At 36.8% G+C, this 16,811-nt stretch overlaps 1 protein-coding gene across 4 annotated transcripts; it reads left to right on the top strand.

The window, feature by feature from the left end:
• Nucleotides 1-1,096: 1,096 nt before the first annotated feature.
• Nucleotides 1,097-16,342, top strand: LOC107870748 (ribosomal lysine N-methyltransferase 3). 4 transcript variants are annotated; one of them, XR_001674314.2, is made up of 6 exons: nt 1,173-1,220; nt 1,314-1,683; nt 5,416-5,612; nt 13,901-14,249; nt 15,164-15,908; nt 16,016-16,342. XR_001674314.2 is itself a non-coding variant. In XM_016717371.2 (5 exons), exons 1-5 carry the CDS (start codon nt 1,210-1,212, stop codon nt 15,848-15,850), a joined length of 1,614 nt encoding a protein of 537 aa, XP_016572857.2. In that variant the 5' UTR covers nt 1,097-1,209; the 3' UTR covers nt 15,851-16,342. The 4 variants fall into 4 exon arrangements, 3 of the variants coding, with proteins under 3 accessions (XP_016572857.2, XP_016572859.2, XP_016572860.2); XM_016717371.2 differs by having other exon boundaries at nt 1,097-1,220; nt 15,164-16,342; XM_016717373.2 differs by having other exon boundaries at nt 1,108-1,220; nt 1,317-1,683; nt 15,164-16,342.
• The last annotated feature ends 469 nt before the right edge of the window (nt 16,343-16,811 follow it).

Raw genomic sequence — 16,811 nt, 5'->3', positions numbered from 1 at the left:
ATCGTTAATCCAATAACCCAATAACAATAAACCAATAATATTTTTATTGGTTCGGTTTATCTATGAGTTGGATTTTTGCACACCCCTAACCTCCCTTCAATTTTCTCGGGCAAATTAATTAAGGGTGACATAAAAGTTTTAAAACTAAAAAAAAATGACACGAGTCTTAAATATTGAGTAGAGGTGACAATTTTAAGATTAGTGTTAATGAAACTAATTTTAAAACGCTCAAGTTTTATTATTTATACAAAGATCTCTACCCCATATTTACATAAAGATTCCTACACCATCACCACCACTGCTCCTCCACACCCTTTTTGTTGTCGTTCGCCGCCACCACCTCCTCTTCCTCTACTATCACTATCACTACTATTGCCACCTCTTTCAGATTCATCATTATTTCCTCCCTCTACATAACTATCACCTATTTTTCTTCTTTCTTCTCTACCACCGTCGCTATCAACACCACAACAAATGTCATCTTCTCATTCGGCGTCACCACCAGCACCACCACCTCCATTTTTATCATAAATATCACTTTTTTGTGGGCTTCTCTTCCAATCAGATCTTTTTTCAGAAATTAAGTAAGTATCGAAATTACTGCAGCAACATCGATAGTTGTGCAGCAACTATCGTAGCTTCTATAATAGCTATAGCAACTTCGATAATTGCTATAGTACAATAACTAATAGCAGTTATTGCAGCAATTACCGTAATTGCTGAAACAACTCTCGTAATTGCTGAATTGCTAAATTATTTCTTCATTCATTTTTAAAAAAAATTAAAAAATTTCTTTTCAAACTTTTCAATTCTTTTAACAAAATCCATAAAAATTAAAAAAGAAAGAACGAAATGAAAAGAGAAAGAAAAAAAAAAGAGGGAAAATCTAGAGAGAACAAAATAAGAAGAAGATAGGAAAAAAGAAAAAAAATGAGAAAGATTAAAAGATCAAAAGGGAACTTTAAAATTTAAAATTTAGAGTTAGTGGACCTTTTAAATTTTTTTTTTTTTTAAAATTATACTTTATATTCTAATTAACTTAATCACAATTTAAATAAAGCTTTAACTTTAGCCAATCAAAGCTATGCCATTTTAATTTTTTTTTGTCACCTCCCACTTAATTTTTTCAATTTTCTCGCTTAACCCTCACTTTATAATAAGAAAAGCGAAATAGCCACCATTTTACCTTCCGCCTCTGCTGCTGTAGCAATGGTATCCAGGTATGCCACCGCCAAAATGTTCCTTTCCCCCTCTATATCTATAATATATCTATGAATTAACAAGACGTTTGAATGTAATATGTTTTTTTCCAGTAGGAAACTGAGAGCATTCAAGAATTGGATGAAGTGGCAATGTGTAGAGTGTAGCGAGGCGCTGGAGCTGGTAGTATCGACCAACTCTTGGGTAAGAGCTTTGTGCGATCTGGATGATGGTGATTTGGTGGCAATTATTCCGAAGGAGAGTTGCTTGACGGTAAAGGCTTCAGGTGCGCGGCAAATGGTCGAGGAAGCGGAGCTTGAAGGAATCTTAGCTCTAGGAGTTGCTATTATGTATGAGCGGAGCCTCGGTCCGCTATCTCCTTGGTTTGGTTATCTCCAGTTGCTTCCTTATGCTGAACCTATCCCTTTATTGTGGTCCCCATCTGAAATCGACTCTCTTCTCGTTGGAACTGAGCTTCACAAGGTCGCCTCCCTCTTTCTCCTCCTCATTATATATACCTTCTTTTCTATTGTTTTTTGATAAATGTAACACATTTGAATTGTGAATTTTGTAGATATCTATAAAAAAGTATAAGTAACTGTTCTAGAGAAGAACTAAGTTCAAAGTTTTGCTATGTTGCTACCATAGAGAATCTCCAAACTTTTTTTTGCAGAAGCTTTTCTGCTTGATTCTACTCTCATCTTTTTTAAGTAGATAGCTTTGCACAATAACAACAACATACCCAGTGAAATTCCAATCCGACAAGTGAGGTCTGGGGAGGGTAGAGTATACAAAGACCTTACTACTACCTTGGGAGGTAGAGAGGCTGTTTCTAAAAGACCCTTGGTTCAAGTGCAGCAAATCCAGGTACAAAGAAGAAGAAGGCAGTAAAGAAAATATATTAACTATCAAGGAAAAATTGCAAAGTCTACAAGAAAGAAAAGCATAACAACAACATAGTCTGATAGTCGAAGCACAATACACAACAAACTATGATAGATATCACAAATAGGGACTACAATACTACGGCTAGTACATCGACAAACACCAACAAACCTAAACTCTCAAAAAACAAGAAAACACTCCTACTCGACTAACCTTCTACTCTAATATGCTTCCTCCACACTTGATGTTTCATCAAGTCCTGTCTAATCACCTCTCTTTGACACATCTTTGGCCTGCCTCGATCTCTCCTCATACCTACTACACCCAACCTCACACACCTCTTCGCAGAGCGGTTTGCAGTTTGCCTCTTCACATGTCCAAACTAGCTCAATCTCGCTTCCCCATCTCAAGTAGATAGCTTTGCACATAAACTCTTTAACTCTTGTGGAAATTGGAACTTCTTAGGAAAATGTCTAAATCTTTTTGATGAGTATGTTCTTAAAATTTTCTAATCAAATTTGGCAATTTGTTTTGTGGCATCTTCTTGGATAGTTGAGTAAGTTCACTTGCAACTTTAATAAATTGGAGTGTGTTTGCATGTAACTTTATTACAACTAACAGTGAGTTGACTTAAAATATGATTAAAACCTGGAGTGAGTTTTCTTAAAACTTCATAACAGCTCATATGAGTTGCCGTGTGATCTGATTATGACTTGGATTGAGTTGGCCTCTTGATGTTGGTGAAAGAGAATCAACTCTATAACACGGTCTCTTGTTCAATATTTAGTCATGGAGTGGAATGAAAATGATACAACATATATGTGTAAGAAAGAAGCAATGGCTCAGATACAGTCCTAAGAAGTTCTTAGAATGAATTTGTGAAGTATTCTCTTTGCTTATTTATAGGTAATGAGAAGTGGTTTTCTAATTTTTTTCTTTATATACACATATTGTAGTAGAATTTCTTCTCGAACATGGACGTATGCACAATTGGCCTGCTTAATTCTCCCTATAAATCTGTTACCGCTTGTAGTTTCAGCTTCTTTGCTGTCCAGTTTGAATCTAACCTACAGGCTGATTCTTTCCTCCTCAATTTTTTTAGCTGAGCTTGACACACTGTATCCATAACAACAACAATTACGCCTCAGTCCCAAACAAGTTAGGGTCGGCTATATGAGTCCTCATTTCTTCATTTAAGCTCATATCATCATCATAATAAATAAAATAAAACTGAAAAAATCATTATGTATATATATATAAGAAGAATTATTATATTGAATTGGCGTAACTTCTATTTAGTTGACATGTGATTTTTGACTACAATTCAGAGTGAGTTGGCCAGTTAGAGTTGGTGAGAGAATCAACTCTATAAGTTGACATCTCAAGAAGAAGGAGGAAGAAGAACAAGGAGGAAGAAGAACAAGAAGGAAGAAGAAGAATTATTATTTTGAATTGGCATAACTTCTATTTAGTTGACTTGTGATTTTTGACTACAATTCAGAGTGAGTTGGCCAGTTAGGGTTGGTGAGAGAATCAACTCTATAAGTTGACATCTCAACAAGAAGAAGAAGAAAAAGAAGAATTTTGAATTGGCATAACTTCTTTAGAGTGAGTTGGCCAGTTTGGGTTGGTGAGAGAATCAACTCTATAAGTTGACATCTCTTATTCATCATTTAGTCACGGAAGGAAATGAAAATGTCTTCTATTTAGTTGACTTGTGAAGTGAGTTGGTTGGTTAGGGTTGGTGAGAGAATCAACTCTATAAGTTGACATCTCTTATTCATCATTTAGTCACGGAAGGAAATGGAAATGTAACAAAATGGAAGTGAGAGTTTTGTGGTAGAGAGAGTTTTGTCAATGTAAGAGCGTTGAAAGAATGGTAAAGTATATGTGGCAGAATACTTCAACAACAACAACAAACCCAGTATATTCCCACATAGTGGGCTCTGGGGAGGGTAGAATGTACGCAGTCCATATCACTACCTCTAAAGAAGTAGAGAGGCTGTTTCCGATAGACCCCTGGCTCAAGATAAAAGGCATGTGGCAGAATACTTAATAGTATAGAAATAAGTTATGAATACACTAGTGTGAAATTTTCTCGCGGAATAAATTTATGGGGTACTCTTTGTCTTGGATTTATTTTCTGGATAACTTAGAGTGGGATCTCTAATTTGTTGTATTTTTTCTATACGTTTAATGCTTTGGTTGTAGGAAATTTTTTTCCTATATGCCTATTGATGTAGGTCGAAGTATGTAATTCTCAGTGTCAATGTATTCTTTCATCTGACACCCAAGGATGTGGCTTAGTGGTTTAATGAAGTTGGATTGAGCACCATGAGGTCTCAGATTCAATTCCCAACAACGACAAACACTAGTTGATTTCTTTCCATTTGTTCTAGCCTTGATGGGGATAGAGTTAACTGGTATCTGTTGCTGTTGCTGATGGGAGATGGCATGTATCCCGTGGAATTAGTCGAGGTGTGGGTAAGCTAGCCCGGACACCACGGTAATAAAAAATAATGTCTTCTTTCATCTGTGTTATCATATTTTGTTATCATGTCCCAGTCCGGTTGATCCTCTTCGCGGTGTATCTGGACCTGTCTAGAAGGATATTATAAGTTGTTCGATATTTCAAGTTCTTTTGTTTTTAATGTGGAAGAATCTGCAGTTCATGATCTGTGTGTGGAATCATGATACTCCTGCTGAAAATATTATATTGTAACATTCTCCTGCAATTGTCAGTACTTCAGTAAAGCTAATTGAAATTCACCGAATAACGCCAGAAGTGTCGAGAACTTGTTGCTCTGCTCGGCTTTGAAAAGAAAGAAAAGGAGAAGTCGAGCGTGTGAAGTTATCCCTCCGACACTTGTCAAATGGTTTCATATAAACAAATAGGATAGCTTCGGAAAAGGTTGAAATTCTTTTGCAAATATTGGAGGAGTTTCTTGTTTTTGGTTAGTGTTTTGAGCACCGCTGGAAGTACGGTGATTATTGAGGAGTGGGTGTCTTTTTAAGATAATTGCATTTTTTCCTAGATCTTACTTTATGTCATTAGCTTGTATATGAAGCTTTCTCTGACAAAGCAATGAAATAATTACTGTATCATTTAAAGAAAAGTATTGCTGATGTCGCTGCCTGCCTGTTTTGCTACTTCTGGTTGGTGAACTTCAAACTAAAAGAGAACGAGATGCGCTTTTACAAGAGAATGCATTTGCTGCTTTGCCTACTTTTGATTTTCTGACAAGCTATTTGAAGCTTGGTCGACTTGTACACTAGGCTTAATTCTGTTCTTATTCTATTGTATGACCATTGCGATGTATTTGTAGGCAGATAGTTAAAGACGACAAGGAACTTATCCTCGAAGATTGGAAGGAGTGTATTGAGCCTCTCTTAACTTCAGTTTCCTTACAACTTAAAGTAGAACATTTTGGTGTTAAGGACTATCTTGCTGCAAAAAGTCTAATTGCCTCACGATCTTTTGAGATAGATGATTACTATGGATGCGGAATGGTTCCCTTGGCGGATCTGTAAGTATGCCTTTTAGCGAAATCTTCTGCATCATCTTACTGCTTCCTCTCCCTCTTACTTGCTGAACTTTCCATATTGGTTTTGAGGTGTCGCATTATTTCCTATTCATTGGTAGCTGCTGACTTATTTTACCTCTGATGTGAGGGGTTCATATGCTCCTTGTTACATCACATGATGTTACACATTAAATTTCATCGGTGTTGTTTCATGATAACTGTGAATCTATGCCTTATTTATGCACGTGATCAGTGGCTTGTTTTTAATTTTTAGTAGCCTAATCACCTTGTGTTAGGATCTTTAGGTAAGGATCAATTCACAGGGCGATATATAAATTCAGCTTGTTAAAGGGAGGCTGAAACCTTAGAGTTCAATGGAAGAGAGACCTTCAAGCTCTTGCGTTTTACTGAATTACGACTTATTGGTTAAATCTTCAAAAACCCCTTTAAATAAGAGTCATATTACATCAATAGTCTAATCCTTATGAAAGTAGAAGAAATAAAATCGTATTCTAGAAAGTTTAATTCTAATGAAAGTAGGAAAAACAAAATCCTATTCTTGAATAATAAATAAAGCTACTTTAAATATAAACAAAGATACTTAAAATAATAATTAAATACTTTTAATTGACTTCCACGCATCCACAACATTACTTCCTTTACGTTTAAAGAGCTTGTCCTCAAGCTCAAATCTCAGGGCGGTCATCCAGAAAATCTGGAATAGTATCAACTTAATTATCCAACCAACCCTAGCCAACTTTTCTTGAAGTTGACATTGATAAATTTCAACTCTATTAGTTTATTGAAGCATGACTCGTTCGAAAGAACTTTTCTAAAGTTTTCCCGACTCATTGGATCCTTTGGTCGTTAAGCTGAGAATACCTTAATTGTGCTTCTCCGAACATATGAAACCCAACCACTCCACCCATTTTTTGCTTCCGTTGTATGTTGATTTTCAAAAAATTATTCCCAAATTAAATTAATGGGTCTTTCGTGTCGTCATAAGTAGGAACATCCATCTTTGCATGCCTTGGTACTATCAAATAGGAATTACCACTTGTTGGATGATTCTGATCGGCCAGTTAAAGAGGTGGCATATTGCCTTTATTAGCAGGAATTGTTGATCTGCTAGTCATCGGGGTGCTAGTCGACTCAGGTCTGTCGGTTGCTGGTTTTATGGAGCCAATTTTCAAGATAAACAATTGTTCTTGGAGGGACTGGACAATTTTTTCGCCGAGGCGTTGTTTCATTGCTGTAATTTTAGAGTCCTTAGGTTTTCTATAATCACACGTTCTTCCTGAAATCTAAAATTGATCTCATCGTCCGTTGTGTTAGGTTTCGTTACCAAATTGTTAGGGTCTTTGGCGAAGGATCAATTCACTGGGCGATATATAAATTCAGCTCGTTAAAGGGATGTCGAAACCTTAGAGTTCAATGGAAGAGAGAACTCCGATCTCTTCAGCTCGGTAAAGGGAGACTGAAACTTTAGAGTTCAATGGAAGAGAGAGCTCAAACCTCTTGTTTTTGACTGGAACTGTTCGTATGTATTATTCTTCATATCTCCCTTTAAATAGGAGTCTTATTAAATCAATAGAAAACCTAGTCCTTGTGAAACTGGAAAACATAAAACCCTATTCTAGAATAATAAAATTAACCTATTTTGTAGATAAATTCAGCTCGTTAAAGGGACACTGAAACCTTAGAGTTCAATGAAAGAGAGAACTCCAATCTCTTGTTTTTGACTGAAACTATTCCTACCTATTATTCCTCATGCCTTCCTTTAAATAGTAGTCTTATTACATCAATAAAAAACCTAATACTTGTGAAACTAGGAAACATAAAACCCTATTATAGAATAATAAATAAAGCTACTTAAATATAAATATATACTTAAAGCTACTTAAAATATAAATAAATAATAATCCTATTCCACGCATTACAGTTTTCACGCATCGGCATCATTACTCCTCTCACAATGAAAGAGCTTGTCCTCATGCTTGAATTTCAGTGCAGTCATCTAGAATTTTTGGAATAGTGTCAACTGAATCATCCAATTCCAGCTAGAAAAGTTGTTTGCACTGGTGAGTTGTCAAATAGAGTTCGTCACAATTATAGCATAATCCCTTAGCTCTTATCTCTGCCATTTCTGCACGAGTTAATCGCTTGACAAAAGGGGTTTGATTGCTGGTTATGGTTTTAGCCGAGGTAAATGAGCCGACTAAACTAATACCAAATTTTGTTGAGTTCGTTGTGCTGCCTAGACTTGTCCGAGACTGTTGCCATGCACCTTCGCTAAAATTGCTTACTTTCTGCAGTTGATGTTTTTGTTCTAAAGACCTGGATACATTCATGGTTGCCGATAAGTCAGGTGGTTTGAGCAATTGCACATCCCGTCTGATTGAGTCATCCAACCCCGCCATAAATATAACCACGTGCAATTGTTCTGGAATAAACTCATCAGACCTAGCCAATTTCTGTTGAGACTGATGTGATAAATTTCAACTGTACTAGTTTTTCAAAGTGTGACTAATTCGCCCATTGGGTTGCTACTCTCAGGGGGTACACAAATTGTTGGAAACAATGTTTTTGAAATTCTTCCCAATTAATTGGGCCTTTTGCTTGTTGAAGCTGATAGCACCATAATTGTGCTTCTCCCAATATGTGAAACCCCACCACATTAACTTTTTTTGCTTTCGTGGTATGTCAATTTTCAAAAAATTGTTCACAACGATGTGGCCAAATTAATGGGTCGTTGGTGCCGTCATAAGTAGAAAATTTATCTTTGCATACCTTGGTATTGTCGAATGCAGTATATTTTGTTGAATGATTATGATCGGCTAGTTGAATAGGTAGTGTATGTTGGATGATTTTGATCAGCTAGCTGAATAGGCAGTGTATGTTGGATGATTCTGATCAGCTAGTTGAATAAGCAATGTATGTTGGATGATTCTGATCGGCTAGTTGAATAGCCACTGTATTGCCTCTAGTAGTTGGAGTTATTGATTTGCTAGTGTCAGGCCACTACTCGACTCAGTTCCTTGCGTTGCTGATATTGTGGAGCCAATTCCCTTGTCAGAAAGTTGTTCTTGGATGACTTGGATAATTCTTTCACCGAGGCGTTGTTCCATTGCTGCAGGTTTAGAATCTATTAGGGTTTTATAGTTGCATGTTTTTCTTGGAATCTAGAATTGATCTCATTGTTATTGTGTTAGGCTCCAAATTATTAGGATCTTTAGGGAATGATCGGTTCACAGTGCGATATATAAGTTCAACTCGCTAAAGGGAGGCTGACACCTTAGAGTTCAACGAAAGAGAGAATTCCAACCTCTTCAGCTTATTAAAGGGAGACTGAAACCTTAGAGTTCAATGGAAGAGAGAATTCCAATTTCTTGTTTTTTGTTGAAATATGACACATTGACTAATTCTTCATAAACCCCTTTAAATAAGAGCCATATTACAACAATAGTCTAATCCTTATGAAACTAGGAAAAATAAAACCCTATTTTGGAAAGTCTAGTCCTTATGACAGTAGGAAACATAGGACCTATTCTAGTTCTAGAATAATAATAAAGCTACTTAAAATATAAATAAATAATAAATAAAGCTATTTAAAATAATAATCAAATACTTAATTAATTGACTTCCACGCATCCACAACACCTTGCCCGAAAAGTCAAAATCTATTCTTCTTCCCCCTTAAAAGGCCTCTTTGTGTATCTTATTTTTTTCCTAGCTTTATCGACGTCCTATATCACTTCATAGTTTTGCACTTACCTAGTCTATTGCACTTCTTTTGTTTTCAATGACGTCTTGTCTCGTTTGTCCCATTGCGAAATCTAATAGGTATATTATGTGTTGCTTGGATACTGTATCTGTATGCTCTTAAGCATACATTTAAATTATCTAATTAAACTACAGGAAAATTTATGCTTCCCAACTAGTGCCATTGCTTGTTTGACTATCCAAAATTTCTAGAAAGATACAATACCCGAGAGTAATTTGTTATAAAGGTGATAAGAATCGGGTTACTTGAGCAAAAATAGGAAAATGATGCAGAAGCAAAAATATGAAGATTAAAGACAAGAAATTTAAGATTCGCGAAATTCGAGAATAAAATTTCCAAAATTCAAAATTAAGTACTCAGAACCCTAATTAAACTTAGTAATCAAAATTACTGGATTAAAACTAATTCATTTGTCCAAAAAAATATTGATTTCTTTGTCTTCAGTGTACCTAGGTTTCGTCAGTCTCAGCGCTTGTTGGAAAGATCAGGACTTGATTGTGGAGCACAGGGCACATAGAATGAATATAAAAAAAACAGAATATGGAGGTACTTATGGAAGAACGGACTAATATGGTCTTTCCAGATAAACAAAGTGATCTAGACCCCCTACATCGAAGAAATTAGAGACAATAATTAATATACGACTAATTGTCTTATTTGATTTTGTTTAATAAATAGAAGCCAAAGATATCAAGTTAAGGATTAATCGTACTTCGTAAAAGATTTGTTCTTTTAAGGGTGAAGATAAATCCCAAGTAGCTGATTTACAAAGATGTAAAAAAACTCGATAATATTGATATTAATGTGTTAGTTTTGAAAGGAACAAAATCCACTCCTACATATAGGGGGAAACCAATTCAAAATTGCAGGGGATCAAATCCTACTTCTATGCAAATAATAAGTAGTAAAAGCCTATTTAGGAAAACTTTAAACTAGAAAAACATTTAAAAATAATACCAAAATTCTTCCACATCAGTCTGTCTATTTTCATTCATTGTCCACTCTTTTCCGACAAACTGCAATTAGGCAATCATTTGTGGCGGATTCCGAGTCAGTTAAAATCTTCCGTTTCTCACTTTACCCTTGGAGTCGTGCCACGGCGAACGGGGCTCCCAGGCCGGGACGTCTGGCAGAATGCTTGGCCTCCTGCGCTGGAAGCGAGACCCGAAGGGTGAGCTTATGGCGGTTAGCTTCTAGCACTAAATAATAGGCATTAGGCATTCTGAGCTGAAAGGAGGCAAGCAAATGAAGGGAGGCATTACGGTCCGACTACAAGAAAGGAGAAATTGCCAAACTTTCACCAAAAAATCACAAGTCTATTGGCTCCACTTTGGGCACGAATTGCAGCCTTTTGGGGCATGATTCTTAACTCACTTGGGGCTCCATGTGGGCCCAACCTTCCTCCTCTTTGGCTTGAACTTGGACCATAAAACATATGTAGCATTTAGCCCACTCTTTGCCATAATTCATGGGCTCAGCTCACGCTTCACCATAATTATGTGCTCATTCTTGGGCTCGTCTTCCATAGTAAGCATTCTCTTGAACAACCTTGGCTTGCAACTCCTCAGCTTGAGACCTTAAAAACGGTTTTCTTAGGGCTTCTATAGCATCATTCTTGTCCATGACATATCAAAAGGATTATTTGGCTTAGATTCCAAGTGAAGTAGTAAGAGATTATGCATAGTCAATTGTAATACCCTAACTTTGTATACAAACCAATTGAGCATCTAGCTTAACAACTATTAAAGTTGTTTTTGGTCCGATTGGCAAGGGTTCTTAGTATGGATTTGTTTTAGAGACTTATTAGCTTGAGTGCGTATGGATCCTCTCATAGCCTAGAATATTACTCCCTTTGTCCCAATTTTATATGGAACTGTTTAGATTGACACATGTTTAAGAAAAAAGGAATACTTTTGAAACTTGTGGTCTAAAATAAATCGTAGATGTTTGTGTTAACTATAAATCATTTCATTAAGAGTAAAAGGGAAAATTTCAAAGTTGAATTGTTTCTATTTATGGAAAGATGGCAATCTTTTTTGGGATAGCCTGAAGTAGAGCACAAAGACATTGTGATGGTGAACTTGGAGCATTCAGAGAGGCATTGCGATTATGGTTCTTGTAGGCGTATTAAAGTTGAGGAGGTTAAGGGTGTTACTTGCAGAATGTGTAGGGGTAGAATGATTGGGTCAGATGAGATTCTAATTGATTTTTTGAAGAACATAGGAAGGGCGGGTCTGGAGTGGCAACCGAGTTGTTTAATGTCATTTTTTGGACAGCAAAGATGAGTGAAGTTTGGAGATGGAGTACAATATTTCCATTGTATAAGAACCTACAAGGGTATAAAGTTGTTAAGTCACATTATGAAGGATAGGGAAAACGTGGTGGAGTCGAGGTTGCGGAGAAGTGCGACTATTTTCGAGAATTAGTTTGGATTCTTGCTAGGTCGTTTGGCTACATAAGCCTTCATCTCACAAGGAGACCCGTCGAGCAATATAGGGAGAGGAAAGACTTACACATAGTGTTCATCGATCTAGAGAAGGTTTATGACAGAGGAGAGGTTCTATGAAGGTGCTTGAAGGCTAGATGTGCTCCTATGTCGTACACTAGGTCGATAAAAGACATGTATGATGAAGCTAAGACTCGAGTGAGAATTGTGGGAGGAGACTCAGAGCACTTTCCCGTACTGATAGGGTTGCTCATGGATCAACTCTTAGCCCGTTTGCCTTGGTGATAGATGTACTGATGCGACAAATTCAAGGTGAGGTGCCATGATGTATGTTATTTGCGGATGATGTAGTTTTGATTGACAAGATCCATAGAAGAGTTAATGCTAAGTTTGAGGTTTGGAGACAACCTCTAGAGTCTAAAGAATTTAGATTGAGCATGATCAAGACGAAATATTTGGAGTGCAAGTTTAGTGAGGGGATGCATGTGGCTGACGTGGTGGTGAAGTTCGATACTCATGAAAGATAGTTTCAAGTATCTTGGGTCTATGATCTAAGGAAATAGAGAGATAGACAAGGATGTCACTCACCGTATTGGTGTAGAATGGATGAAATAGAGGCTCGCTTTTCAGAGTTTTGTGTGATAAGAAGTTGCCTCCTAAACATAAAAAAGAAGTTCTACTGAGTGGCGGTTAGACTAGCAATGTGTTATATGGGGTGGAATGTTGATCAGTCAAAACTCTCATATCTAAAAGCTGAAGGTGGTGGAGATGAGGATGCTGCGATGGGTGTGTGAGTTTACTAGGAGAGATATGATTAGAAATGAGATTATTTGAGATAAGGTGAGAGTGACTCCGGTGGAAGACAAGATGCGGGAAGCGAGGTTGAGATGATTCGGGCATGTGACGAAGAGGTGTCTGGATGCCCCAGTGCGAAGGTATGAGAGGTTGACTATGGATGGATTCAGGCGTGGTAGAGGTAGACCGAAACATATTGAAAGGAGGTGATTAGACATGATATGGAGCAGTTAAAACTTACTGTGGAGATGACCCTAGATAGCAAGGTGTGGAGGAAACGAATTAAGGCAGGTGGGTAGTAGGTAGGAGTGTGTCTAAGCTAGTAGGTAGGTGTGCTTTGTTTTGTTATCCTAGTTGTCGTAGTGTAGTGCTTTGCTTGTAGTGTCTTGGTCCTGGAGTTTTAGTGATGTTTGTTTTAGGTAGGTCGAGTGTAGTACTACTTAGTGGTAGGCTTATTTTTGTTATTATCTGTTGTTCGTTTCTACCTATTGTTTCTTGTTTGTGTATTATGTTCTTCTGTAGAATGTTTGTCTTGAGCTAGGGGTCTTTTCGAAACAACCTCTCTACCTCACCTCTAAGGTAGTGGTGTTGACTGTGTACACTTTACTGCATCAAGAAGCTTAAAAGACTGAATTTTTACTGATTTTTTCTACCATCCTCCTTCACCAGCCAATTAATTCCATAAGACTACCAACAAAAAACACAATACATGAAATAAAGCTCACAATCAATACAATTGGTCAGGTCTCATATGTTTCTCTTACATATTTTTTTCTTATTTATTTTCTAGCTTCAAATCAAAAATTTCAGTTTTGCCAAGTTGGAGGGAGAATTGTACTTACGAATGATCGATGATGATGAACTCTTGGATTCTGTTTTCATTCGAAGCATATGATGGCCCCAAATCTCATTTTGTTGGAATATATTGTGTATGTTGTTGAAAAGGAAAGAATGCAACATAAATTGGGTCGGAGGATGTATGTGCTAGGAATTCAGTAACTCGTCAAAAGTAGGTTATTTTTTTGTTATGGAAAGGTGACATTCTAGTGCAGAATGGCTGTTTTCTCTATGACAGTTGATAAACGTTTAATTTTAGGGCATGTAGCTACCTTATTAAGCAAATTCTCTCAACTACCTTGTAATTGATGAACCCAGCAGATTTCATATTCTTGCGCCGGTGTTATAAAATTATGGTAGTCCTGATTTGGCATTAGTGGGCTCCTCTGAGTTATGTTCCTCTCAATCCTAAAAACATTTGATCTGCAGGTTTAATCACAAAACTAGTGATGAGGATGTACACTTCACATCTTCCTATTCTAAATTGAATAATGATGCTGACAATGGAAATTATGGAAATGATAACATTGGACCAACCAAGAAAATCTCTCATTTAGGAGGTGAATGCTTCCGTGGGAGTGACTTGGAGTCTTCTCATTCTGATTTGGATGATGATGCTCACAGCGGCAAGCATGAAAATGAAAACAATGAACCAACCAAAGCTTATTCAAGGGATGAATCTATTAGTGAGAGTTACTCGGAGTTTTCTTCAGTTTCTGGTGATGCTCTTACAACTTTAGAAATGATCATGGTGAAAAAGGTCAAAGCTGGGGCTGAGGTGAGGAGATCTTATTTATCTGAAATTGTTATTCTAATTGCAGTTACTTTGTCACACAGACGAGTGGAGTTTTCATCTTTTGTTTAGTTGAAGTTGCACAGCGTACTTTGATTTTATCAATTAGATCCTGCCAGTATGCTGACAGTTCTTTATCATAAAACCACCCCACTGTAAGATACAAATGTGCCTATCAACCGTTAAAAGTAGTAAAGAAGTGGGAGAATTAACTAGAATATCTTTCCTCCTCTTGAGCAAAGAATAGCTGAAAAATAGATGCAGCAGAAACATCTGCTTTATGACATCTTTAAACTGATCCAAAAATCTTAGTAATATTCTCTTAGTGGCTGTTTGGCTCGGGGGACTTAGGGCAAACTATCCCAACATAAACTCTTGCATAAACTAATACGATATTTGGTTGGCCGGAAAAGAATGCATTAATCGCTGCACAACTAATTTAATGTTTCCATAAAGGAACTAATCTCCACATAACAAATGCAACTTTGCTTGGATGTATTAAAAAATGCACATTAACTTATGTGGTAACCTCTAAATTTCTTCATCCAGGATAGAATGTGGGATAAGAATCCATATATTAGCAATGTGGGAATTTAAAGTCAAAAAATGCCCTTGTGGTAGCCTATTAAGTGATATAGATAAAATTTCTTCTAGTATTGTGTACCGCATAACTATCCCTACGTTTGCATAAAAATTCCTTCTTTATTATTCACCATGTTAATAATCTCTATATCATTATACATATAACTAGTGTGTGAATGAAATAACCTCTTATTGTCCAACTGATATTCCTTACTGGTTTGTAAACAACTTATTTAGTGATGTTCCTGTGATTGTATATTCTCTTTTGTATCAACTTGAAAGAGTTTTAAGTATGGCTTCTGTGTAACCCTTTGTAGGTATTCAATACGTATGGGTCTTTAGGTAATGCTGCTCTGTTACACAGGTATGGATTTGCCGAGCCTGATAACCAGTATGACATTGTGAACCTTGATCTGGAGCTTGTACTTCAGTGGAGTTCATCCCAGTTTTCACATCGCTACAGTAGGAGGAGGTTATCACTATGGAGAAAATTAGATTATTCTGGATGCGTTAGCCAAAATTCCGAATATTTTGAAATTTCATTTGATGGAGAGCCGCAAGTTGAGCTGTTGGTTTTGCTTTACATAATATTATTGCCAGAGGAAGTATATACAGAACTCGATCTTGCAGTATCTATTACCAGTGGTTTTGAAAAGTCTGAAGGCTTCAAATTATCGAAGAACGGTAATATTTTATTTGGAAAAGGTTTTGAGTCAAGCAACAGTATGTTGCTGACAGATGGAGTTTGTGGGGCTCTATCGGCTCTAGCAGATACTCGGGAAAGCTTATATGGTTCAAACCGTCTAGAAGAAGATATCAAAACTTTGAACTGTTGCTGTCAGGTGAAAGAACCTAAGATGTATTATTCATTGGTGTTGCGCATCAGTGAGAGAAGGATCCTTGAGAAGCTAAGGTGTTATGCCTCGACTAGTGCTATAATGCGGACAAAAGTGGGGTGGGGGGTGGGGGTGGGTAAAGCTAGAAAAAGAGCAAAGATTGAATGATTTGTGTCTTCAATCCAAGGAAATCGTGATTACTGCCAGAGGTGTTCCTGGATGAAAGGTGCAGACTAGACTGAGTTCCATAACATATTCCTGCAGCCAAAGTTAATTGTTTCTTGGCTTGTTTGTTATCATCGGCATTAATTTTGGTGTTGCACTGTTCGGTAGGACTCCACTGTGCTTCAGAGAAGGAGGGCAAAGTACGACCCATCCCTGTTCTACCACCATTTTAGCATGCAGAGTAGTTGTATTTGCTTTTGGAATTGGCATGAGCTGGCAATGCAACTCCAATGACTAGCTGTTAGCTGTGGACTGATTAAATTTCTGTTATTACCTACATCTCAGAATTTGTCTCAGTTGTTTGGTAGGCTGGGTTTGCTTGCGAAATAGGTATCTAGTGCTTTCTTATTTATGCAGTATTCATCTTTTCTTTGAAAGAAACTTTTTAAAATTGAAGTATCTTATGGTAATCCAATTGAAAATTTCATAGCTGAATCCGGAATTGTTAGCTATTTCTGTTTGGTCTTTAGTTACCCTTGTGATGTTTTATGTGCTGCTGAAGGTGACAAACGTCTCGAGATATTAGGAATTTAGTTCGACATTTGCTTCATTTGTAGACTTGAAGAGTTAAAAGCCAGTCAAACTAGCTTTTGATTTTTAACTTATTTGAATGTTTGACAGAATTAAAAATATAGCTTTGCTGAATGTACGCTCTTCCGTAACTTTTTTGGCAGTTCATTTACTGAATAAATGAACTCAATTTAAGTCTTGTAATTTAAGAAGACTTTTTATAAATTACAAATAGTACAAAGACACTGCAACATACTTGAAGACATTTGAATTAGGTGATTTCTGCATTTACTTGCTGCATCTGTACTTTTATTTCTTATTCTATATTGTTAATATTTTGTAACACATCGTGAACACAAAACTCTAATCAACTGTGAAGGTTTTACGATATGAT

Source organism: Capsicum annuum, chromosome 5 (genome assembly GCF_002878395.1).
Source record: "Capsicum annuum cultivar UCD-10X-F1 chromosome 5, UCD10Xv1.1, whole genome shotgun sequence".
Classification (NCBI taxonomy): domain Eukaryota; kingdom Viridiplantae; phylum Streptophyta; class Magnoliopsida; order Solanales; family Solanaceae; genus Capsicum; species Capsicum annuum.
The sequence above is the reverse complement of the archived record's forward strand: the minus strand, read 5'-3'. Positions and strand labels throughout refer to the sequence as shown.